Genomic DNA, 24,547 nt, shown 5'->3' on the forward strand with positions numbered 1-24,547 from the left:
GAAAGCGCTCCTTGTGCAGCAACAAAGGACAATGTATTGTGTGGGGCCAACAGCTCAAAATAAAACCTTTAATTATCTACGGGTCAGCCATAAATCTGGAATAAAAATAAATGTTACTTTTTAAACTTGCCTTTAATTCTGCACAGAGTTTACACCGACGCTTTCTATTCTCTCAGGAGAGGCTCTACCAGGACTTGGTGTGCACCCCATGTTTGCATTTTTGCATCAGCTTGACTCCCAAAGAATATGTTAGGAAACAAGTTTGGCTATCAGACATGAGGGAAGTCTATAATGCTATTTAAAGTAAGCACAAACAGATAAAAGATGTAATTTTTTTCACTTTTTTTTTAAACACCCATGCATGTATTCTCTTCACATACTCAAAAAAGAAGCCAAAACTAATATTAACAGTGGTGACGGGACTCAAGTAAATTAATTCCTTACAGAAGTACATTGTTTAGTTTTAAGAGCTCATATTTTCGAAGTCTTAAATTTTGAATACCTATTTCTATGGGGTTTTCAGTCTCCTGGTACCCAGCGATTCCTGTCCACATGGCTGGTTTTATGGGCAAGCTATGAATGGCACTGCATGGGGGCACTGCACAATGGGGAACACCAACCTCGCCAGGAGCCGTTTCTGCAACTTTTGAGTGGAAAACACGCCACGCAGCCCATGTTTATTGCATGTTCCAGCATTTTACTTGATTCGTTGTTCCCAGGTAAGTTTTACTGCTGAAACCCAGTGACTTGAAACCTGGAATCAGGCGCCATGTCGCTCCTCACCACAGCCCCCACAGAGCCAGTGGTGGGCTCAGGCCCTGCTGGCATGCCACGGCCCCTCCTGGCAGAGGGGGACCTGTGGTCCTGCATGGCACAGCTCCATGGGGCTGCCACCCACTTCCCACAGGCCAAATGGGACCTGCCACAGCTTTTCCAGCCGTGGTTTCCTGATCCGTGGCTAGCAGCTGGGTTTTGGGACCAGTGGGTGGCTCCCCTTCATCCACCTGGATGCACAAAGGTCACCAAGATGGCAGGGGAGCCTCACCCAGGGATTGAGGCAGCAATCTGGGGATGGAGGGCACGTGCTGAAGCCCATGTGTTGTAGATGGGTTTACCACACCCATGTTCGATACTGTCTTTCACAGGGCACTTACAACTCACCAGCCCTTTCCCTGTGCTGCTTGTGTGCCTCTGTCAGCCCCAGCTATTCTTTACATCTCGCCTTTTAAGGACATTGGGGAATTAAAAAAAATAAAAACAAAACAAACAAAAAATATAAACATACCACAATATCATCTCCAGGTGATGGAAACTCCCTTTATCGCATTCCCTCCCCAGACACAGTCCCGTTGCTCCGCCTCAGGGCGCACCCCGGGGCAGCTTGAGCCCCATTCCCGCCCTGGGGTGCGCATCCCTCGAGGCGGACGCCGGCGGCCCGCCTCTCCTCCGGGACCAGGCGGCCCCGCACGGCTCTTCCCGCCCCTGCCTAATGGGCTGATGGGGACGGGGACGAGGCAGGGCCCCGCAGTCCCTTCCCGGGGGCTGGCCGGCGGTGGGCGCGGGCAGGCGGGCGGGCGGGCGGACGGGGGACCCGCGCCAGGGGAGCCCTGCCGGGCAGAACTAATGCCGGGCCCGCATTGTCCCCCGCCAGCCGCCGGGTGGTTTCAATACGAGCCTGTTTAACACGGGGCCGATGGCCGGCCGAAGCACAGAGCCACCGCTGCTGCCGGCCCCCGCCTCCCCGCCCCCGCCGCTCCGCGCTCTTTGTAATAGTCTCATCTACAAGGACGATTGAAACTTTATAGTGCATGATTCATAGAGCGGGGCTGGCGCTCGGAGCCGCGGCGTATATTACATTAATCTGTGTCAGGCCACTAAAACAGAGATATGAATATGAATTCTCCATATTGCAGGGGAGATAAATGTGCTTGTGAATAATTGATCGGCGCCTATGGAAAAAAAAAAAGTTAGAAAAAGGAAAAATAAAAATTTTTTAAAAAGGGGGGAAAGGGCTGGGGGAAACACGGTCATACCATGAAAGTTAGCCGGAGATCGAGCGAGCCCCGAGATCACCAGGACTGGTGCGGGGCTGCCGGGGGCGGGGGCAGCCTCAGCTCGCACGGCACCCCTGCCCCAGCTCCGCCGGTCGCTGCTGTCGGAGGCAGCTTCGGGGCCGCTCCAGTTTCAGAGCGTGCATCAAAAACTCAACCAAAGCAGCAAGAAGGGATGACAGGAGCCGGGAATGATAACAATCGTAGGAATGAGCCAGTTTGAGAACACACACCCTATTAATCTTCTTCTTCCCTTTCTCTGGGTTTGGTGGGTGGTTTTTCTTTTTGGGGTTTTTTGGGGTTTTTTTTGGTTTTTTTGTGGTTTTTTTTTTTTTTTTTTACCTTGTTAAAAAAAATAGGCCCTTTTTCAGAATGAAACAAAACAAAACAAAACCAAAAAATTGAATAAAAAATGAGGCATGCATACCAGTCAGCGTGTTTCATAACTACGTCTCTGTGACAAAGCCAAATCCCCGTAAAGCTGCCGTTTGCTTTTAATCTGGTCTGGCAACTGCAAATTTCTGAGTTTGCTGAACTCGAGATTATATCAACTTTTCAGTGTTCTTTCTTCACAGATTTCTGCCATTCTTCTGTTACTGCTAAGTAAATAATAACAAAAACAAGACATTTTTTACTGGGGGAGGATGGAGGATTATGCAAACGTATAAAAAAAGTGTTTTCTGACAGCCTTTTAAGTAGCACGAAAATGTATCTTGGCACTCGGTTGTCGTGCTAAAAGTATATTACTCCTTTTAGTTCCCATTCGATTCAATGTAAATTTTCTTATTGACTTTATTTATCAGCTTAGGGTAGCATCATCATTAAAAAAGAAAAAAAGAAAAGAGAAAAAAGGTAGGAAGCTAGTACTTTCCAATTTACTCTTATCAGCTCTAAGCATTCCTAATTACCGCAAATCGTTTAGCTTAAGCTTCTTCCCTGCACTCTGGTATTTTCCGGTATACATCTGCTGGGGTGGATCTCAATGAAAATATGACAGAAAAACTACGAATTATTTTCCTGCCAGGGTGACGTAAACGATCATTCCTAGCACGGTTCACGTGACAAGCGAAACCTCGGGACTGTGAAGCTCCCGCTCCTTCCCAACACCGGCCCGGGGGCTCCCGGCGGCGGAGAGCGGGCGGGGGCTGTACGGTGGCGTCCCGCCCGGCCCGGGCTCCGCACCCGGCCAGCCTCCGAGGGCCCCGTGCGGTAGCGCAATGAGCAACCGTACACATTCTCTCTCTCTCTGAAACTTCCTGCAGGAGAAATGGCCACCTCACTGCGGCTTTCCGAGGAGGGAAAGGCGATCACCCTGCTCCCCCAGGTGCCGAATAGGCTGAGGCAGCGGCCTTTGGGGAGTGCTGGGCACTGAGGCACGCAGCCGCGCCGGAGCTTTTCCGACTTAAACAACACGGCATTTCTCAGCTGACCTCAGCACTTTTCGGTTTTCCCTTTTTTAAGGGGAAGACACTTGCGCTTCTGTCCAAAAAGTTTTGGGACCGGCGAAAGCACGCTCCGTCCGAGCAGGCAGCCCGCAGCCCGGGGCGCGCTCCTCCAGCAGTCGGCATGCGGCTTCCAGGCCGCCCCCGCCTTCGCCAGCCGCAGGGCAGACAGGAGCCCGGTGCTTCACCCCATCCCCGGCAAACGCTCCGGGCGCGGTGGGGAAAGACGGAACGGTGCGCACCCCGCGGGGCTTCATTCATCGTCCCCAGCTCCCGGTAACACCCTCAGCTGGTTGGGGAAGGAAGCGTCACAATTGTTAGCGTTACTGGGGGTGAGAGGTGGAAAATTCAAATAAGCAGATGAGGGAAAAAAAAATCCAGTTCTGCAGCACAGTCAGCTCTAGACATGCCGAGGCTTCCAGAGGAAAAGTGCCAACCAGATAACTACTGGGAATTATCACTCTCCGGAGGACAATCAGAACTGTAAGCACACTCCGGAGGACGCAGCTGGCTTTCTGGCCGAGTTAAAGGCGGGCACCCTCCGGCTCTCCGCCCCAGCCGAGCGGAGCCGCGGGCCGGGCGCTGGAACGGCGCTGCCCGCCGCCCACAGAGGGCGCTGCGAGCCTGCCCAAAGCGCGGCCCGCGGCCCCGCTCGGCCCCGCTCGGCCCCGCTCGGCTCCGCTCGGCCCCCGGCGCTCGGGGAGCGGGTGCCCGCGGACAGGCGGACGGGCGAGACGCGCACACGCTGACGCTGCTCCGCTCCGCGCAGCTCCAGTCCCTGCTGAGGCTCCTGTGCCACACAGGAGTCCCCGCTCCGCTCCCCCCAGGACAGTTCGGCAGCGCCGCCCTCGCTCTGCCTCGCAGAGCGTCCCGGCGCGCCTTGAAGGTGCCGTCTCCACCTTGGAGGAGCGGAGCCGGTCCCTGACAGCCAAGCCAGGTCGGTCCCCGGAGGCAGCGGCACCCCAGACGGCCGGGCGGCTCGAGGACGGCCTCATTTCCCGAGAGAAATTTGGGAACGGAGGCAGCCGGTGCAGGACTGAGGCGATTTCGTCTGAACTCATGTGAAAGAGACAGCACTTGCGTCAGGTCTACAGCAGCACTGACCTGACGCACCGTTGAGCTCTACAGGCTTGAAGACTTTTCTTTCTTGTTTTTATTTTTAAATACGTCTTCCCTCTCTCCGAAGGCTTAATTACTCTAATTTGGTAAAAAGTGCAATGTTCTCTTTTGTTGGAACAATTACCAACGGCAGACTGTCTGTCATTTGAGAAAAGGAAAAAGAAAAATACACCAAAAAACTAAAAGCCAAAATACAAACTAATTTATGGATGCTAGGAACTGCAGAACGACAAAATAAGTCTCTTTCCAGAGGCCCTCCTTCAGATATTCCACACAAAATCTATTTTGCCTGACCTGTTTCTCTGCTCCATCAGAAAAACGCAAAATGTAGGAGCCCACTGCCTCCACCGCTTTGCCAACAGATCCCTAAGCCATACTATACCGAGGCTGCTCTTTGATTGAGATGATTTTACAGCTAAATCATGATCAATATTCTGATCTCTAACAAGAATTTTATTAATATTTTATTTGAAAATCTCATATAGTTTCCGACAAGTCCTGGTTTGAGGTTGGTTTAGTTTGGATAGGGCGTCACCGCATTATTTCTTAATGACTTTCCCAGCTGCTTCTTTCCATTTTCCACCATCAACAACCATCTGGTATCTTATTAGCACCTCAATGCTCATTTAGTGTTCTCATTTAGGAGGAAAAAAAAGAGAAATAAACACTCAAAATATTACACATTTCAACGGACTGCCTTTGGAAGATTAATGCCTTTATAAAACGATAGATCCAGTCTCTCAGTCTATTTTCAACCAGCAGATCGGAATAGCAAAACTTTCTTCTAAGATGTCTAAGATGTGCAAGAGCTGCCTTTTTTCTTCTTTTTTTCTACTAAGATTGTTTTTAATTTCACAGAAAAATACTTTTCACCGTTATATTTCCTCTGTGTTTATTCAAAGCGCATATCGCTACAAATAATTTCTTTTCCTAAACTATGGGTTTTTTTCATCTTGGATGAGAATATATACCAAAGCACTAAAGCTCTTGATCCAACTTAGCAATCAGTTTGGACAGCAAAGTTATACACTAGGAAGTTGTGAGAAAACTTGTCCTTTTCAGTTTTAAGAAACTATTTTGAAGCATGAGTGGAAGTCAGGTCCATTTATGTCTGGAAAATGGATACTACAGAACACATCTGAATCACCACAATTGAAAAAATACCTTTAATATTACTAAGGCAGGAGCCAGCTTCACTCAACTTCGTAAATTTGCGTGTATAAAAAAGGAAGCTTGCAGCTTGTTTATGGCAAAATAGCTTGGATTTGCTACTTGAAGTTTCAGTTACCTAAAGGAGGAGACTTGGCTTTTAGAAAACTAATTATAAATGTTTGAATAGATTTGTAGTATAAGATCTGTAGCAACAGAATACATACCTGAAGAGAGCTCATAATTTCATTTAGTTTATTAGACAAAAATATATGATTTAGACAAGTTTTGCTGACGTGTTATTTACAATCTGAAATCACTCTATATACAGAAAAAAGAAAACCACAAACACATGGGAAACATTTACCAAACAAATAATCCAAGAATGGTTAGAATAACACGATCTGAAATGGTACAATGAGGAAGGGAATCCATCTACAGATTTGTGTAATGCTTTTATGGATTTGCACCACCTTATTGCAAAAAGAGATTGATTGGAGTCGTTTATACCGTTTCCTTTTTTTCACTCTCTCTGTCCTTAATACCAGTCTCTGTAATATTTTTCACCAAATCATTTAATCAAGCAGAAGGGAGAGCTGTTAAAATTCTCGGTGTTCCCTCTTGCTGAGCCAAAGAGCTGCAGGGGTGGGGAAGGGAGGAAAGGGAAAAAAAAAAAAAAAAAAAAAAAAAAAAAAAAAAAAAAGTAACAATCTTTCAGAAAAAAAAGTATCTTTTTTTTTTTTTTTGCTTCAATTGCGTGTCTATTGCTATAGCGTCTTAGTAATAGATAATCTCACAAAAATCATTGTCTCTGGTGTAATTAACACAAGATCTTTGAGATCTGTTAAGTTTTAGAAAAGTTACAGTCTGGCTATATACAATTGCAATTTAGTCTAAGTTTGAAAAGATTAGAGCAACTCCTGTGCTGTTCTCATTGTCGGTATGTATTATTATGGTGATGATTAGGTGTTATAATTAGTCTTTATTATTCAAACACTCTGTTTCACATAAGTAACATTCCTACAGTGAAAACAAACAAACAAACTCACTTGTCACGGACAGGCTGGAAGGGCGATTTTAGCGGCTGGGGTGGGGAGTCAGTTCTTGGTACATTTTCTCTTTCTAGAAGGAGACAAAAAAAAAGAAAAGAAACAAAACAAAAAAAGAAAATAATTAAAAAAAAACCAAACAAAAACAGGAGAACCATTTTAGAATAATAACAGTAAGAATCTGGACACAACAGAGAACACACTTCCCTCTCACCCTCCTGTTCATGAATAGATAGATGTGTACATGTGTACAGCACTATACCCTACTTCCCGTATTTAAGTAGTCTGCAAGCTTTTCTTGACACATTTCTTACTGTCATTGAAGTTATTGGGAGATGGGGGTCATGAAACCTATACGTTTCACTGTGGTCTTCCTGAATTTTCATCTTACTTGATGGGTGAATAGGGTGGGAATGTAATAGGCCACGTGAAATGTGCTTAATGTATGTGACCAACATGCTGGGTGGGGGGCCGGAAATCAACGCTAGAGTAAACTGTAGCTCCATTAAAAGCAATCAGTTACACCAGTGTGACACCATTCCTCAAGGAGAAGTTCACGTGCAAGTGTTGGGGGTGGAGGGAGAGGTGATAGCCTGACACATTAATTACCTATGTGCTTGGGACTGGTCCTCTCTGAAGGTTTTTCGCTGCTTAGAGCTCCCAGGGTTGCTGTTAAAACAGAAGATTGTTGCTGGGCCTGGAGGTGGTGATTGTGATGAGCAGCATGGTGGTGATTTACTCCCAAAAAGGACCTCACATTTAGAAGAGAACTCTGTGTGAGGAAAGCCCCATTTGTCCAGTTGTGAAATTTGCCAATCTGGCATGTGTAGAGTCCATGGCTAGGGAGAAAAGCAGGGTGCTGAATCTGAGGAGAAGTGTGGTTAACCTGGGGAGGAGGGGGCGGAGGAGGAGAAGATTTCAGGGCACCATCAGGACTGGTAGCCGTCTCTGCCAAAGACCAAATCTTGGGTTTGCTGTGAGATGGCATCTGTAAGTTGTTTGGTCCCCCAGGACTGATGATTCTCGTGCTATTGTCAGAGGCCTCCTTCACCATGGCCAGCGTGTCTTTGGGTTTCAGCCCTTCAGACCCTGACAGTGCCAAATCCTTCTCCTTTTCCAAGTGCTCCTCTTCACTGCTTTGTCTCAGGAGCTCGGGCTTTTCCTCCTCTTCCTCGTTGCTCTGCTCCCCATCATTCTCATCAATTTTATCTATATCTATGCTCTCCAGGTCAATTTCCTCATCATCTTCATTCTTTTCGGGGTCCCCCTCATTGTCACTCCCGAAGAGGTTTGCATCTTCTTGGTCCTTACTCCTGGAGCCCCAGGTCACCTTGTTCTCCTTCTTGAGCCGCCGGCGGGCATTGGCGAACCAGGTGGAAACCTGGGTGAGGGTCATCTTGGTGATGATGGCCAGCATGATCTTCTCGCCCTTGGTGGGGTAGGGGTTCTTGCGGTGCTCGTTGAGCCAGGCCTTGAGGGTGCTGGTGCTCTCCCGGGTGGCATTTTTGGGCCGCCCCGGATCCCCGTATTGGAATTGTCCGTAGGGATAATAGGCAGGGGCAGTGTGGGCAGCAAAGGTAGCAGGGTGGACACCCGGATTATCTTTCAGCTCGTACTGGGAGCCCTGCAACACATTCAGACAAGCGGAGAGGAAAAAGCACATCAATTATCTCGTTAGCGTCTCTAACAGACCTGAATAGGCTACTCCGGGAGCCGGAATACGCCTTTCAGCGGTGCAAAGGGTCTTCACAGCCAAATTCGGCCCTGCCCGTTCCAGGCTCTTCACATTTAGGTCATATAGAGAGGTGTTCCCAAATGATTCCCCCTTCTTGCAGGGAAAGGAAAGAGAGGTGCTAAGCGGCGGTCTGACAGACATTGGAGTGTTTTCTCCGCAAACCAAACCAAACCAAACCAAACCAAACGATGGAAAGGCAGCAACTTCACCTTTGCCTCGGCGAGACAATTTACTGTGCCCTTGAAATTATCAGGCACATAGAACAGGTACTACACCACAGTTACAAACTAATGCCCGCGCACAGCGCCGCATTTATCTGCAAAGTATCCAGGGGGATGTTAGAAATGCATGCAGAGCATTCTTTATTTTTGCTCCTAGTGAGATGAGGCTGGGGGGATGAATGCACAACTTCAGTACGAAGATACTCCTAATGTGAAAGACTGTCCACACACATGCCAACACCACCACTCCCGCTCCCCAAATCATACACCAAGATTCTGGAGTAAAACATTAACTTCTAACTGTTAGAAGAGCCTTTAAACTCTGGAATGAAAACTGATCCAGGCATTGTAGAATATGGATATTTAGACACTTTATCTCATAAGTTTTACTTTGATCCGGCCAGAGCAAACACAAGCTGTTTACAAGCGTTTAGAGACGGTGATTTATTTGCAATCAATATTCTTTTTATCATCAGTAGTAAAACACACCAAGTCAAATTATCCCATCAGGTGTTTTGGTAAATAACATTTTATCTTTCTAGCAACCTCATTAGGCCTCATTATTACAGCAAATTGTCCAGATATTAACCTAATATTTTAGTTCTTGATTTACAAATATTCAGAAATTTAGAATTTATTTCAAAATATCACCGTCATGGTTAATCACTGTAATAAAATACCAGGGTACTTTGCGAGTAGGAACGGGAACTGTTCCAAAATAGCTAACATTTCAAGCAGTTTTCTTTATTTCTTCTATTGCGATCTCGCCTTTTTTTGTTTGGTTTTGTTTTTATTTTTTGCCTAGTCCAGAAATACATTCTTCATACTACTATGTCACACTTTATGTCAGCCTCAGAAATTGACCTCTTCCATAATGTTTGTGAAGAAACTAATTTAACTTTGTCAAACAGTTAAGAATGATCATGTATTTTAATTTCAGGGACATTGCTTATACACAAAGAGTAGCCCGATGTAATTTTTGTAATGTGTTACAGTGTGGGCTTTCTGCACTCCCTTTATTCTACTGTCTTTTGTTATTGTTGCTGAAATGATATTTTTTGGTAAACTCTGTTGGGAATTCTTTTGAAGAAGCCACTTGTGAATTACTCAGTGCTTCTGTCTCAACTTTTACTGCATTTCCAAAATCAAGGTTAAAATAGAGTAGGAAATGCATGCTGTTTAAAGTGACTTTATAGGAAATGTTTGCAGTAGAAAAACGATCTGTTTTCAGATGCTGTCCCTTGTTCAACAGCGTATTTTGTATTTGCCTACATATATTTATTAAAAACCCTAACAAGTTATGCATTGCGTGCATTCAGTTATAAATATTCACATTTTCTGTACCAGGGGGAGAGCAAAGAGGAACGTTTAGAAAATTAAGTGGAACCTTTGTGTAGCGCCGCCGACAATTTTGGTAATACCAGCAACGAAAATGTTTCAACAACACCGGATATAAAAACAGTTAGTTTTTTTAAAAAAATGTTTCACTTTCTAACTATTACTTTTTTAAGAAAATGTCAAATTAATCCCGAGGACAGTCTGGGTGGCTACAATTTCTCTTAGAATTAACGCCGATATGCGTTTTTGCCTCGATGCCTATAATGGGATGTAGATGCCCTCTTTCGTTTCATGCAAATCCCATCTATGATACCCGCCATAATCAGAGTATGAAAAGTTCAAGGAACAGAACGGGACATTTTCAAGGCTTAAGGAAAATGCCTTGAAATAAACGGGTGCCCCAGGTACCGACACTTTGGCCTTTCGGACGGAACCTCTTTATTGCTCAGCGGCAAAGAAAAGTACCAAGCGGAAAGAGGAGCGCGCTGGAAAGCCCAGTGAAACAGCAGGACCGACAATATCACCCATCAACAACACCACCAATAACAACAAAGAAAGAAAAGAAAACAAAAAAAATAGCCAAGTTGCTAGGGAAAGCCGACAATACGGAGGCAGGAGCCCTGCTTAGCGGTTCCACCGCCAAGAAAAACTCGGAGGAGTTTTGCCCGGCTGGAACGACGAGGAGGATGGGGGGCTTCGCGTGCAGACTGAGCCCGCGACCCCCAGCCCCACTCTCGCCCGCAGACCCGTCGACAGCCACGCTTCCCTCTCCACGGCGGACCCCACGCGGGGTGTGAGCCGCCACCGCAGCCGGCCCGCCGCCCCCCGCGCTGGGCTCTGTAGCCTCCGCCCGGCCCCGGCTCCCCCGGCCTCCGCAGCCGCGCTCGGCGGACTCGGGCAAGCGCGGGGGGCAGCGCGGTGCTCACTCACCATTTGGGAGAAGAGGCCGAGGTCGGCGGTGTAGGGTAGGAAGGCGCTGTAGTTGGGGGCGCTGTAGGGGCTGGCGTACATGCCTAGCACCGAGGTGACAGCGGCCGAGCCGCTGCCCAGCTCGGCGCCCGCGGGCCGGCCCGAGGCGGCAGCGGCGGCGGCGGCGGCTGCGGCGGCGGCGGCCAGCACCCCGGGTCGGTCGCTCCCGTACACCGCCTGGCTGGCGCTGAGATACTGCGGGTAGCCCAGCTGGGGGAAGGACATCTCCGGGGCGCGGGCACAGAGGCGGCGGCAGCAGTACTGGCGACAGCAGCAGAAGCGGCAGAGATATAAAAAAAAAAAGAGGAGGGGGGAAGGGGGGGAAGGAATTATAAAAAAAAAAAAAAAAAAAAAAAAGAAAAAAAAAAAAAAGAAAGGGGGAGGAGGGAGCCTGCTGAAGAGCCGGGGAGGGGAGCGGAACAAACCCGGGCTTCTCTGGATCTCTCTCTCTCTCTTTCTTTTTTCCTCCCCCCCGCTCTTTACTGGAGTCAGGCAGGGCGAGAGAAAAGAAATCGAGCCGATAATTTTCTTTTTTCGTTCTGATTTCTTTCTGTCAGATATATATTGCACCCTAGGTATGGAGGAGGAGGAGTGTGGCAGGATTCAGTGGGGTGTCTTTCCTCAAATCTCGGCTCTTCTGTGCTCCTAAATCCCTTAGATGTGATCTGATCAACAATTGAGCTCCAACTGATGTGTCTGCCCTTAGGTCCTAGGCTGATCTTTCAGATACAATTTGAAGTTGATGTTTTGATTGGCACCCACTTGAGCTGGAAGCGCCGCCCCGCGCCCCCCGCCCGCCCCGCCGCCCCCCTCGGCGCAGCACGTGGTGCGCAGCCCAGCCCGGGCCGCTCGGCTCGGAGCTGCGTGTGCGTGTGTGTGTGTGTGCGTGTGTCCGCGCAGCTGCTGTGCTCTGCTCCGAGTGTATTTAATGTTTAGCAATGGGCTCCTTTCAGAAAAGCCCCCACTGCTGTATGACAACCTGTCTACACGATTTTACAGCTGTCCAACATTGGGGTTTTGCTGTTTCGCAGCCTTAGTGTGTCCCCTTTTAACAAAAACAACTGTGTTGCTGGGTTTTTTTTTTCCACCTTTAACATTGAGTCCCCCTTGTCGTCGTTGGACTCAGGAACAAACGAGAGTGGCCGTGAGAGGAAAAGGGGGCTTTGCAGCCAAGCAACTTGTAACAATTTACCACTACCAAAAAAAAAAAAAAAAAAAAAAAAAAAGGGGCAGATAAATAAATAAATAAATGTGATCTCTCTACAGCAACCCACAAACGCCACTCATACACAAACACATATGCGCAACTTTGCTGAAAGTCAAAAGCCTCCTAGCAGTACTTCCCAGAAGAAAGAAATAAAAAAAAAAAAAGGAGGGAAAAAAAGAAAAAAGACCCGCAGCGATGCGACCCTCCCCGCCGCCCTTTCTCCTCCTCATGCCCTGCCGACGGATTGACACTCAGGGACAATTATCATAGGCATTGCGACAGTTCTCGGAATACTGGAAATAATCCCGCAAATCAACAACCTCGACATGCATGCCGAGGGGCACAGAGGACCCCCAGCCCTCGCCCCCGAGCTGGGGAGGGGGTTAGGGGGAAACCGAGTGTCCTGTTGGTTGTCAAAACTTCCATCCTCCTGTTTCAGTGGGTACCGAAGGAAACACATCGCGGGGGAAACACAGGGAGAGGGACGAGGCGGGGGCTTACAGGGGACACACACACGAAGGGACCAAAACGAGCTCTTGCTATTATGATCATTAAGAACAATGATTAGAGAAAGGGATTTTTTTCCTCTCTTCTTCCCTTTCTCCCCCTGGAGAGGGGTGGAAGGTGCAGCGGGAGACAAAGGACTCCTCTGCGAGGGACCCGGCTGCCTTAAGGGAGGCGGGCTGTCACCGCTGTGCCCTGCCTGCGGTGTTGTCCAGTTCCCCGACGTGGCTGGGCTCGCCCGAACCGCTTTGGGACCGAGAGAGCATCGCACTGCCCGGGCGGCACCGCAAACTTTCCCTTTCCTACTGCTGCCGGGGCCCTCCCAGCTCCCCCGCTGTGGAAAACGAGGAGCGCGGGGGCGGCGGGCCGAGGGCTGGGCGTTTCTTGCCCCGACCTTCCCAGCCCCGGTGGGACTGCCGGGGGCCGCTCTGTCCCACGAGTTCAGCGCGCAGCCCGCGCCGGGGCTGCGCTCCCGCTCCGCCGGCTGCGCAGAGAGTCCGCACGGCCGGGCCGGGCGCTGCCGTCCCTTTGGCCGGCCCCGGCGGAGAGGCCCCGCGGAAGGGCGCGGAGCGGCCGTCCCCGGCTCAGCCCTCGCCGCCGCGGTCCCTTCAGCCCAGGAGCTCCGTCTTTGTGCTGAAAGGGGCGGCCGAGCTCTTCCTTAAGGGACAGCGCGGCGCGGAGCGGCCGCAGACGCAAAGGCCCGCGGCTTTTCGGGATGCAAGGGGAGAGGGGGAAGGGAAGAAGGAGGAGGAGTGGAGGGACGACGGGCGTCTCTCTCCTTTTCCCGAGCCCAGAGCGAGAGTCAGCCCTAAGGTTCGGGCCGCTCCGCGAGGCTTCGCGCCCCCTCTCCCAGCTTGCAGCACCGGGCTGAGGCCGGCAGCCCGGATCCCGCCGGGAACTGGCCGCCGGGGAGCGGAGGGAAATGCCTCCCCTCCTGCCAACGCCCCCGCGGGGTGTCTCCAACCCCGGCCAGCCCTTTCCTCCCCGTGCTCCAGGGAACCGCTCCGTCTCACGGTGTTGATTAAACTTCCTTCCCCATCAGTTGGAAACAGGGAACTTTCCCCTTCCTATGTCTAACAGGGAGAGCAGTACTCCCTCGCACCGCTCCAAAATCTCACCCTCAGAGCAGGAGAGAGACCCTCAGACAAAAATGCACCGCCGTAACAGAGCTGAGTGGGACTTGAAATTTGCAGCCTTATTTTGCGAATGGAAGTGTCACGTTACAAGGGCTTCAGGTAAATAAAGGTGGGGTAAGGCACCGACGCTGCCGAAATCTTCTTAGCTCTTTAGATCTGTGTGGAATGTGTATCCAGAAAAGGTTTCCACTTGGAGGCTTAAGAAATGTGAGTCATCCCCTCCCCCACTCGCTCTCATCCTCGGATCGGTTAAGGGAAGAAAAAAAAAGGGAAAGAAAAAGGAAAGAAGTCTCCTTTGCTTTTCTATCAGCCCTGCATCTTTTTGGTGCGAACTTTGCTACTCTTCACCTTGAGTAGAAATGGAGCAAATAAATACAGTGCAGGTTGCCTGTAACTGTGATTTCGGAAAGAAAAAAAAAAAAAAAGAAGGGAGAAAAAAAAAAAACAAACAACCAAAAAACCGTAAATTGGAAGGAAAAGAAAGTAGGAAGGGAAAAAACCGCCAAGGAGGGGGAAAAGTTAGAAGACTGGTATGAAAGCTTTGTTCGTCATCTGCAAAGTTCCTTGCGCAAGGATGAGCAGAGTCCTGCGAACGCCATTAATTATGCACAATTCTGATTAGAAAATGCCAATCCCCACGCGATTCCTGCTCCTGCACAGGACATTGCCCTTTTTTTTTTTTTTTTTCCCCTTATGACGGTTTATTAAGTCACTTTAGTAGGCAACCTTTCAAAGCCCTTTTTAATTTTTTCCCCCTTGTGCAAGTAAGCTGGGACCGGAGCTGCTACACTAAGCTACTTAGCTTGAAAATCAGTTTAGTGAAGGTCTGGGAGATTCTGGGTTTATTTCCTCCCATACAAGACCTATAGCAGGAGCGTAATAACAAAAGTGCGAAAAGAACGAAACTGTACGGAAAATTACAAACATCAGCAGCAGCTGCCCGAAGCACTAGGAAAATCTTTCCCTAAACCCTGGACCTACACCGTCCAAAAGGTCGGTGTGATCAACCCCTCCTACTCATAAATTAGCTTCAAATTGTAAATAAGTGGAATAAAATACAGATTTAAAAAAAAGTTGTAATCATAATTCGGAAAAAAAAACCCTCTTCCTTTTACTTTTTTTTTCCCCCCATTTTTTTCCCCCTGAGAACTGTGTTGTAGTTGCTTGAACGCCTCCTTAACTTTCTGCGAGACCTAAAAAAAAGGAGCACGGTGCCAACTCATTAGACGAACAGCGTTTTAAAAGACGATAAACAGTCACGTAGCAAAAAAGGATTTGGACTGAGAGTGAAAAGCAGTCACCTTCCCGTCGGAGAGCGGATGCACATCAGAAATCAGGCGGGAGAGAAATACCTAACAGCGCTGGGCATAATGTGATTATACCTAAGGTAATCGCTTAAAATAAATTGTATACTGTTTAAAGTAAATCGACCTAAATGGCCACGCTCATCTAATTCAAAGATCATTGGGCAGATAAACTTCTTAAGGAGCCTTTCTTGAGAAGGAGTTTGCTAAGACAGTGTGATCCTTCCAGTTTCTTAAAGCGATGCATCCAGTGCCAAGAGATTTTCTCTTTATTACTAACAAATCAGTTTAGATAGGGGTCCGATAAGAAATGCAAATCCAGACATAGGGGTCGCTGCTTGGCCGAATTTTAACTGAAGGCTGGTTCTGCGGGAATTGACTACAGGGTACGTTTGTGAAGAGGCTGTGTGAAGCTTTTACACTGACTCCACTGAAAAATGAAGTCAGTGATTTTGATCTGCCCCAGATGTCCTAAGAGTGGATATTGCAGTGCTGGGAATCCGCACCAAATATCTGAGGGCAGTGATGGTAATCAGCGCAACCCATCAGCCAGGGGGGACTGGCAATTGTGATAACCTGCTGCAAATGCGCAGGGCTGGAGATGGCAGTGATAAACCGCTGAAAATATCTTCAAATGGAGATGACAGAGATGTTGAAAGGAGACACCTAACTATGGGGAGAATAGGATACTAAGCAGAGCACAATCTGAGAGTGCAGTTCAGATACTTACTAGTCTACGGTTCACCCGTGTAATTTCCACAGTGATACATGCGTTTGGACGCCGTCTCCGCGGGCAGATTCACGAGCATATGGCCCCGTTGGTAAAACTCGGGGTTTATGCGGCGTTGATAATCAGATCTACCAAAAGAAAGGGCGGTTTAGTCTCTAAAGCACCTTGTTTGTGGCTTGGGGAGAAAAGTTTTCATTTAGTTCTCTAACTGCTCTGAAACATCCTGGTAACGATTTCTTTTGCAAATCCTCTTTTCATTTTCAGCTCTCACCGGTAATAGACAAAGAAATTTAAGATGATTTCTTCAGTTAATAGTCTGTTTCAATTTTCTTTCCTGTGGAAAGAATGTGCAGAGGGAGAAGGAGGTGTGCAAAAAAAAAAAAAAAAAAAAATAATAGATTATCCGTATGTTGCTAATTTTCTGACTGTTCTCAGCAGGTAGTTTCTTTTCTTTTCTTTTCTTTTTCTTTTTTTTTTTTTTTTTTTTCCTAGCTGTCTTTTTATTAATGTGTAAGTTTAAAATAACTCTACCATGTTAAGTATCAATCCTATATATTTTAATGATACATCTGTGCAGAACAGAATCCATTAATTTAATATATCTCTCCTAGATTCTAATTATGCACCGACTGCCGACTATTTGGATCAGTTGGCTGAGTTTTCATTAAGTGTATTACATCTGATTTAGCATGGGACCGTGTTTCATTTGAGGACGCTTACTTTTTTGGAAGTGCCGGCAGTACGGGGGTGGCTCGGCAGGACCGTGGCAGGGGTCTCCTCTCACTGGTCGCCCGCTGCCAGGCCCTGTCGCCGCCGTGTGACCATCCTGAGCGCTTCTCATCAGCCCTGATTTATGAGCCTTGTTAAACACTCATTATTACTTTGCACCTTTTTTCCAGCAGGGTCTGGGAAACAACCCCACTTTGTGACAACAGGGCATGTGACAAACAATTATAGGCGGAGAGGTGATGTAGCTCTGGAGCGCCAGACTCCCCTCTCCTCCCCTTCACGCCCAACCAGAGGAACATTTCTGTTAAAAGGAAGGAAGGAAGGAAGGAAGGAAGGAAGGAAGGAAGGAAGGAAGGAAGGAAGGAAGGAAGGAAGGAAGGAAGGAAGGAAGGAAGGAAGGAAGGAAGGAAGGAAGGAAGGAAGGAAGGAAGGAAGGAAGGAAGGAAGGAAGGAAGGAAGGAAGGAAGGAAGGAAGGAAGGAAGGAAGGAAGGAAGGAGAATTTTTTAAAATCTCACTCTATTTTTGCCAATTTAAATCACAGCAACAGCAGCATTTAGACCTCTGACTGTGCAAATGAATGGTTTGGTTTGTCTAAATAAACACAAACTTGGAATCAGGGATATGGGATCGATTCCCTTAGTGTGAATATGTACACATCTTCAGTGTACACAGTCAGTACAGGAAGGGATCCAAGCCTGAGCAGCTGCAGCGTTTGATTGTACTCAAGGTAGCACCTAATAAGGTGTTTACAGAGATTATTTTATTCAGAGAGCCAGAGCATGTGCTTTCAAAATGAAAAATACAACTTTTTAAAATGTAAACTAGGAGAAACTGAGTTTCCCTCCCCGATATCCGGGTGACGACTTTTTATTAAACCTTTATCAATTCACCTCAGATGAACTTACACTTATTTGTGATAGCAACGTGAATTCATAGACGTTCTCTTCCTTTGCGCTTTTGCAAATGAATTATTAGAGCTATGCACACAGGCCTATATGAACAAGGATTAAAATCTATGGAATGTATCATCTGCCTCTCTTGCACTTTCTCTCTCTGTCCGTCTATCTACCTATCTATGAATATTTTATGGGTCTGAACTTAATTAACAAAATAATTTCCATTTTGTCTCCAAAATGATCAACAGCAATTATGTGAGTTTTTTAAGGTTTATAATTTTATGTCACCAGACTGTTGCTTGGGGGCAGAGGCACAATTGCCATGCCAGCTGCAGTTGTATTTATTTGGTTTTTTTTTCTGTCTTGTTCCTGTAGGGCTGCATTATGCAGTTTTTAATTAGTTTGTGTTTGTATTTCACCCGTCCCAAATCAATGCCATCCTGGAGCAATGCAATGTAAATTCCTGCAGTACAGGTGTAGCTGCTAGCTCTGGAACACTAGGAAACTCATGTCTTACAAATGAAAGCAGTGAATGCCATTCAGCCAAACTGTCAGCTTTAAACAGCCAAGAGGAAGGAGATCAAAGCAGAGAGCAGGAACTTCTACTCTCCAGATTAGTCTTTATGGTTTGAACGCCTAATGCTATTAAAGGGAACCAGGACATATATCACATCGTTGGCTACAAAGTTACTTCTAATTTTGCTAAAGTCCTGCCTTATTTTGGCCAGTGTAAGCCTTCAGAGCATTTCGAGATGCACTGTTTCCTTTGAGGCCTAGTAGCTACTCATCAGAAATTATGCAGAACTAATACCTTCAGAGACACATTTCTGTTTGTGCACGTATTTATATAACTTATCGCCTTTTGAAAGATAATTTTGATTTCCTCCTAGGTTCCACAAAGTCTTTTAATAGAACTTGCAGCAATAAAACCTGAAATTCTAGTATCTCCAGACATGAAAAATCCCTTTATGTTGTGTTTGGTGTCTCTTCTTTCTTGAAATGACCTCTGTACGGTGGTGTATAAATCTATTATTCCAGTCACCGGGGAATTCTTTTAAAGCTTTTTTTTTTTTTTTTTTTTTTTTTTTTTTTGTCAGGAATAAGAGATCGTTCATCTTTAACTAGGCCACATAGAAATTATGATTCAACAGCAGTGTATATTTAATTAGAGTAATCTCACTTGAATTTAATTACCTAATGAATTATTTGTTTAAAAGGTAAAAAGGCTTGTTTGCCAAGTACAGTGCAGCCCACTGATAAGAACTTCCGTTATAAGAACATTAATATTAAAAAAAATAATAAAACAAACCCACAATATTTTATGGTTTTATATTTTAACTCTTTGCTTCTGCCAGCCGTCGGTGGGTACGCCGAGCGCGCTACGATCAGGGCTCCCTTCGACTCCCGGCGGGGAGCCTCGCACAGCCCGCCGCCGCCGACTCGCGTAAATAACGCGCCTACCCGCGCCGCGCAGGCGGGCGTGGGGGCGGGCGGTAGGGGCGAGGGAAAGACGGGACACGGACGTCTTTGCCGGCTGAATTGCGAGGCGAGAAGCCGGCGCCGGCGCCATTCGGCAAAGGGCGGTGAGGCCGCCCGGCTGCAGTCGGTGGAGGGGCTGCGCGACGCTCCGCGCCCTGCGCATCCCGGGGCAGCCGCCGGGATCGGAGCTGCTCCCCAGGGCTGCTGTCCTTTCCTCTCAGTGCCGCGTCTGGAAGAGGTCCTGGCCAGAAACAGGAAGATGTCAGAGCGGGGAGTGACAAGCTACAAAACAGTCGTCATCTATTTTTTTTTTTTTTCTCTCTCAATTTCCCCGTAGTTTTATGGTCAGTGCAACTAATCACAGTCCTTTGATTACTTATGCTTCTTCAGCCGTGGCAACAAAAACTGGCCAGCCTCCTCTGCCCTTGACTTTCCTCCTTGGTTCCCAAATTTTCCATCTACTTGCATTGTTTGTTTAAAAGATACAACACATACAGTGCTGAACTGCAACACTTGTCGGAAGGTTCGTCTGAAAGCACCACAACTCGGGCATTAGCCGACCCGGAAAAAAAAAAGAGAGAAAAATAGAAAAAACTTTTTTTTTTTTTTTTTAATTATTCAGTAATGGGAAGTTCTCCTTGAGGTATTCTACTTACCTGATGCAGAGAAACTAGATCAAAAACATTTTGGTTTGTTTGCTTCTGCGTTGGGAAGCAGCTCTGTGGTTTGACAGTGGGTCCTCTCGAAGGCGTCACTGGGTGGCTACTTGTCGCTTGGACCGAGAAGCTTCGGTCTGTCCTTCCCTCTTCCCCGAACACAACGAGGCTATCGCCAGGGCCTGAACTGGAGTGCGAGGAACAGCAAGGGGTCGGACCGACCTCTCCTTCCCTTGCTGCCCCAGCAGTGATGCTCGGGCACCACGCAGGGAGCAGGATCTCTGTTAGAGACGTTAAAAGGTATCTCTGGAGGTGGGAAGGTGGCCTGGAGATGCCAAACATGAAAAAGGTATTTCTCCCTTACCTTCCTTTGGTGGGTAAGAACCTACCAAGCATTTCTGCTGGAGAAACACCACCAAGAGGGAAAGAGGAGCGTGTATATACTCAAACCGTGGGCAGGGAGGGTAAAGTAGGTGCAAGCTTAAAACTAATTTTGAGCAATGTTCAGGCACCATTTCGAGACGCAGCCGTGCTTGGGAGTCCCTAATGGGCGGCACTGAGGCTCCCACTCATGCAGTCCTGCAGCGGAGGGCACCACTCATTAGCCCGTGGGCGCGGACGTACCGAACACGCAGGGTCAGAACTGCAGAAGTACCCACGGATCAAAACATCAAACCTATCTGCCCAGCAGGGAATTCTCTCCCGGTCCCCCTTGGCCCCGCGTGACCAGGTGGGAGGCGACCCGGCGGTCGCCGGGCGGAGGTGGCGAGGGCAGTGAGCGCCACCGACTCCGCGCGGCTCCGACGCACCTCCGGCCCCGCCGCGCCCTCAGCCCGCTCCTGCGCCCTTTCTGTCGCCGGCCTCTGGAAACGAAGATGTTTCCCAGAGCTGCCTGCCCTGCTGCAGGCATACCTGCTCAAACCCTCAGTCAGTCGCTGAGCAGCTTGCGCTGTGCGAAACTTACGCCCCAGCAGTTCAGGGAGGCGAGGAGGGCCCCTCTCGGCCTCGGGGGGTCAAGGCGCGGTGGTCTGGGGATGTGGTGAGCATCAGGCAGGAAAGGAGTGCTGAGAACGAGCCTCAGCCTCTGCCGTCCCCTGAATTCTCCATTTAAGGGCAGGGATCCTAATTGTTTTCACGAGTTTTTCTTCACATAGGCGAAGTGAAGCAGCTTTATGCACGGGTTGCAATAGCTGCTGGTGCTGGGGGAGCAGGGGGGGCTTACCAGCTCACCAGCTCCTCAACTCCTATTTCAGGGTGCCAGAAATATTTGATGACCATTTTGCACTTTCAGGTAAATATACCAAGTGTTGAGCCCAAGAGTAGCCTCAGATCTGTTACAGTGAGAATGGAGAATTGACTTCAGAAAACCTCAAACCTCATGATTATATTAAAAATGTCTAATATATTCAAAGCTCAGATCATGGTCATTTTCAGATCTGAGAGCAAAATTATCACAACATTTCATTTCACTGTTTATAGTCACATAAATATGTTGGTCTCCTCTACTATGTGTCATTTGCACACACTGTTATTAGAATCAACTGGCACCCTCACTGAAATGTTTGTAATGACTTTAGGATATTATGGGAGTTATAGATCTGCAGGCCTGGCATTTTAATTCTTGAGGACCTATGCTTTTCTTAAAGTTACAAGTGCAGTTGCCACAGCACAGCTACATAATGTAATTAATTCCATTATTTTTTATAAACAAACACCCACATTATCAGATCATATTTGTCTGTGTACTTTTATTCTTACCCTCTTTGGAGCATCTATGTATTTTCACTCTATTTTTACTGATAAACTACAGCTGTATAATTTCAATCATGTGGTTGTGGTAGGACAAACTATTAAATAAATCTAAGATTAGAATTTATTGAATTAAAATTCCTCACCAAAGCTTCTCAGATTCTTTTTAATATTCAATAAACAGAGTAATTTACAATGTCATTCTATCTCTTCTATAGCTTTCTTCTAACACTGCAGCATTAGTAGCAGTTGGTGTATTTTCTGTCTTTGGTTTCTTTTTCCTTAGATGTATAGTCACTCTTTTTGCTATTATAATTGATTTATGTACCCATTGATGTGTGCTGCATTTTAATGATGAACTCTTTGTTTTATCCAATAATACTTTTCAATAAGATTGTTTGGACTGCATTTTAAGGATAGGTGTAAACTGATGCTTAGAGTTTTAATGCCCAATGTTGACCCAGACAAGATTTTTTGCACTCAAATAAGACTGTAAATTTTTATGCATTTTTACACTTACCTACATTTTTTACTTTACTTTAGGCTTACTAAAATGTAATTACCTTTCCCCTTTTGCTTCTTTCCTCTACATTAATATGCTAAATTCTATGAGGTCCATATCTTTTATATTTTTTCTTTCTAACAACTCCAGATTATATTTGAATGGCAGGACAGTTTGAGCTTGACCTGTATCAAGCAGCACTGGTCCATTGAAAGCATTGCAACAGGATAACAGTGAGAGCAGAAATAAAGTGGATTTAATAAAATAATAGTAATGAAGTGAAAATACATCAATTAAACACCTTATTATAAGACAATCCCTCATAGTGGTTCTTAAACAAACTAGTGGGCCAATAATATGACTTTTTTAGCAATAAAGTTAATCATGTCCTCCAGTGAATTATTTGTCTAGATACAGTAAGAAACAGAAAACTAAAAAAAAAAAAAAATAGGGTTGGGGTATTGTAGTAGTTAAATCACTGCAGCAATTTGTAGAACTTGGTGTGCAATTATGAGCTACACCATTGTACTCTAGAAATTAGCACTGAATTTATTATATTGATTCAGTGCAGGTTTTTCTCCTCAAAACTGCAGTTGCCCATCCCATATGTTTCATTTTACATATGCATGGTAGTTCCCTGTCAAAGGTGGCAATTTTGGGTTTTTTTGCCTGGGCTTGAGAACATTCAAATAATAATGATAATATCGCATCCACTGTTAATTTTTAATGTATAACTACACTGCTTCAAATTACAAGATATTTTATGCAATATGTGTATTCTACTGTTTCCTCATATGTTTTGTATTGGTCACAGACAAGATAAATTTTAGAAGACTAAGTCATGATGCTCAGAGACTTATAGACATTATTAAGAACAGTGAGGAATTATGAGCCTTCATAAACACAACAGGCCCAAATTAAGACCCTCAGTTCAGCAGCTGGAAGCCTTTTGGGGTTGATTACTACATGCAAAGGGAAAACATGCAAGGAACTACTTATGTGGTATACTCTGTACCCTCAAGTTAAAGAGACTACCAGTAGAGTAAAGTATCTGTTAGCTTGGGTGTAGATAGTGGAACCTGAAGTATTTTTATTGTGTCCACCTATGTCTATAAGTTCAAATATTTAACGCCTGGATGGGATGCTTTTTTAATGTCACAGGATACTCAAAGACAGATACTAATCCAAGCAGATGTTTTGAAGGCCAGGAAAGTAATAGGTCATATCCTGCAGGGCTGGGCCGATAATGGACAAGGAAATGCCCATTTTCTGTTTCACCTTTTATTTATTTCCTCAGCTTTTCCATGAGGGTCACAGAGTTAGGCAACAACACGGTCATTCAGTAGTTCACAGAAGGTTTTGATCTCTCTCTCACCCCATCTCAGGCCAACAAGCATTTGCAGTAGCTCATACTGTGCTGGCATCACTGCTGTAATTGCACTAACCCAGAACAGTGTTGCCATAAACATTTCTATGCTAAGCTTAATAATTCTAATGCTTCGTGGAAGCAGTCTTGGTGCAGTTGCATTGATGTAGTAGATGCTGCCAGTGTAACTCACAATAATCTTGCAATCCTTACAAAGCCTGCTCTCTGCAATTTCCTTCTACTTCACATTATTTACTTGGTCTAAACTATTCGCTGTTTCACAGAGTGATAAATACTGGTTCATTTATTTCAAATAAAATAATCTCTTCAGGTATTGATTGGTGCTCTGACTAATCCCCACTTCATGAGTACATCTTGGGACCTGTTGGGAAGCTTCCCCATAATGCAGTGCTACTCCACAGCTGAGCCAACTTCTGTGTTATATAATAGATTTTCACCTGCACAGGGTTTGCTGGCAATTTTTTACATCATTGCAAGTTTTTACACTCCTTTAAACTAAGATATGCTCTACAGGCATTAAAAAGGACTTCTCTAGTGGAAGCTGGGGTACTTGATGGAAAAGAAGCTGTGGTCAAGAACCTTTGACATTTCAATTTTACTGTCATTTTTTTGCTTGTTTGCATTTGCTGTGAGGTTTTGTGGCTGAAGAACAGCCCTTGGAGTCCTGGGAACAGAACAGAAAAATTATTCTCATTCCATAAAACACAGAAACAGCAGAATAGCCCTTCTTGGGGGAAGAAAAAACTCCATGTTGAGAAGGCTATTGGATTCCTGTGTCTCCACTGAACAACAAATTTGCTAATAATGAGCTGACATATAAAAGTTGGATCCTACTAGTTAGTTTCTTTAGGGTACCAGTCTTTCTTTCCGAGCTCAGTATACTTTTTTTTCATCATTCTTTTTAGATCTTCTCATCTTGTTTCTTATCTTTGCCCATTAATTCCCACAATTTTTCTTTTGTCTCCATATTCCATATTTATATTTGTCCATCTTTCTTGGCTCAGTCTTGCCAGCTTCATATTTGATCCCACAGTAAAACCACTCTTGCTCTTTCAGTTTTTTTTACTGAAAACAGCATCCTTATATTCTTCATGTTTATCTGAACTTTGTAGTTGAAAAAGATTCAGAGAAGGGATTGACTTTCTGCATGCAATACCTACTCCGTCTGAGATCCTAAAGCCTAAGCAATAATTA

At 46.2% G+C, this 24,547-nt stretch overlaps 1 protein-coding gene across 1 annotated transcript; it reads right to left on the reverse strand.

The window, feature by feature from the left end:
- Window positions 1-6,002: 6,002 nt before the first annotated feature.
- IRX1 (iroquois homeobox 1) lies at window positions 6,003-11,877 on the reverse strand. Its single transcript, XM_068194923.1, has 4 exons — window positions 11,035-11,877; window positions 7,420-8,434; window positions 6,811-6,883; window positions 6,003-6,398 (listed from the first exon to the last, which is right to left on the reverse strand). The coding sequence occupies exons 1-4, from the start codon at window positions 11,296-11,298 to the stop codon at window positions 6,341-6,343; spliced, it is 1,410 nt and encodes a 469-aa protein (XP_068051024.1). The 5' UTR covers window positions 11,299-11,877; the 3' UTR covers window positions 6,003-6,340.
- Window positions 11,878-24,547: the final 12,670 nt, after the last annotated feature.

The sequence above is a fragment of the Anomalospiza imberbis genome, chromosome 1 (assembly GCF_031753505.1).
Source record: "Anomalospiza imberbis isolate Cuckoo-Finch-1a 21T00152 chromosome 1, ASM3175350v1, whole genome shotgun sequence".
Lineage (NCBI taxonomy): Eukaryota > Metazoa > Chordata > Aves > Passeriformes > Viduidae > Anomalospiza > Anomalospiza imberbis.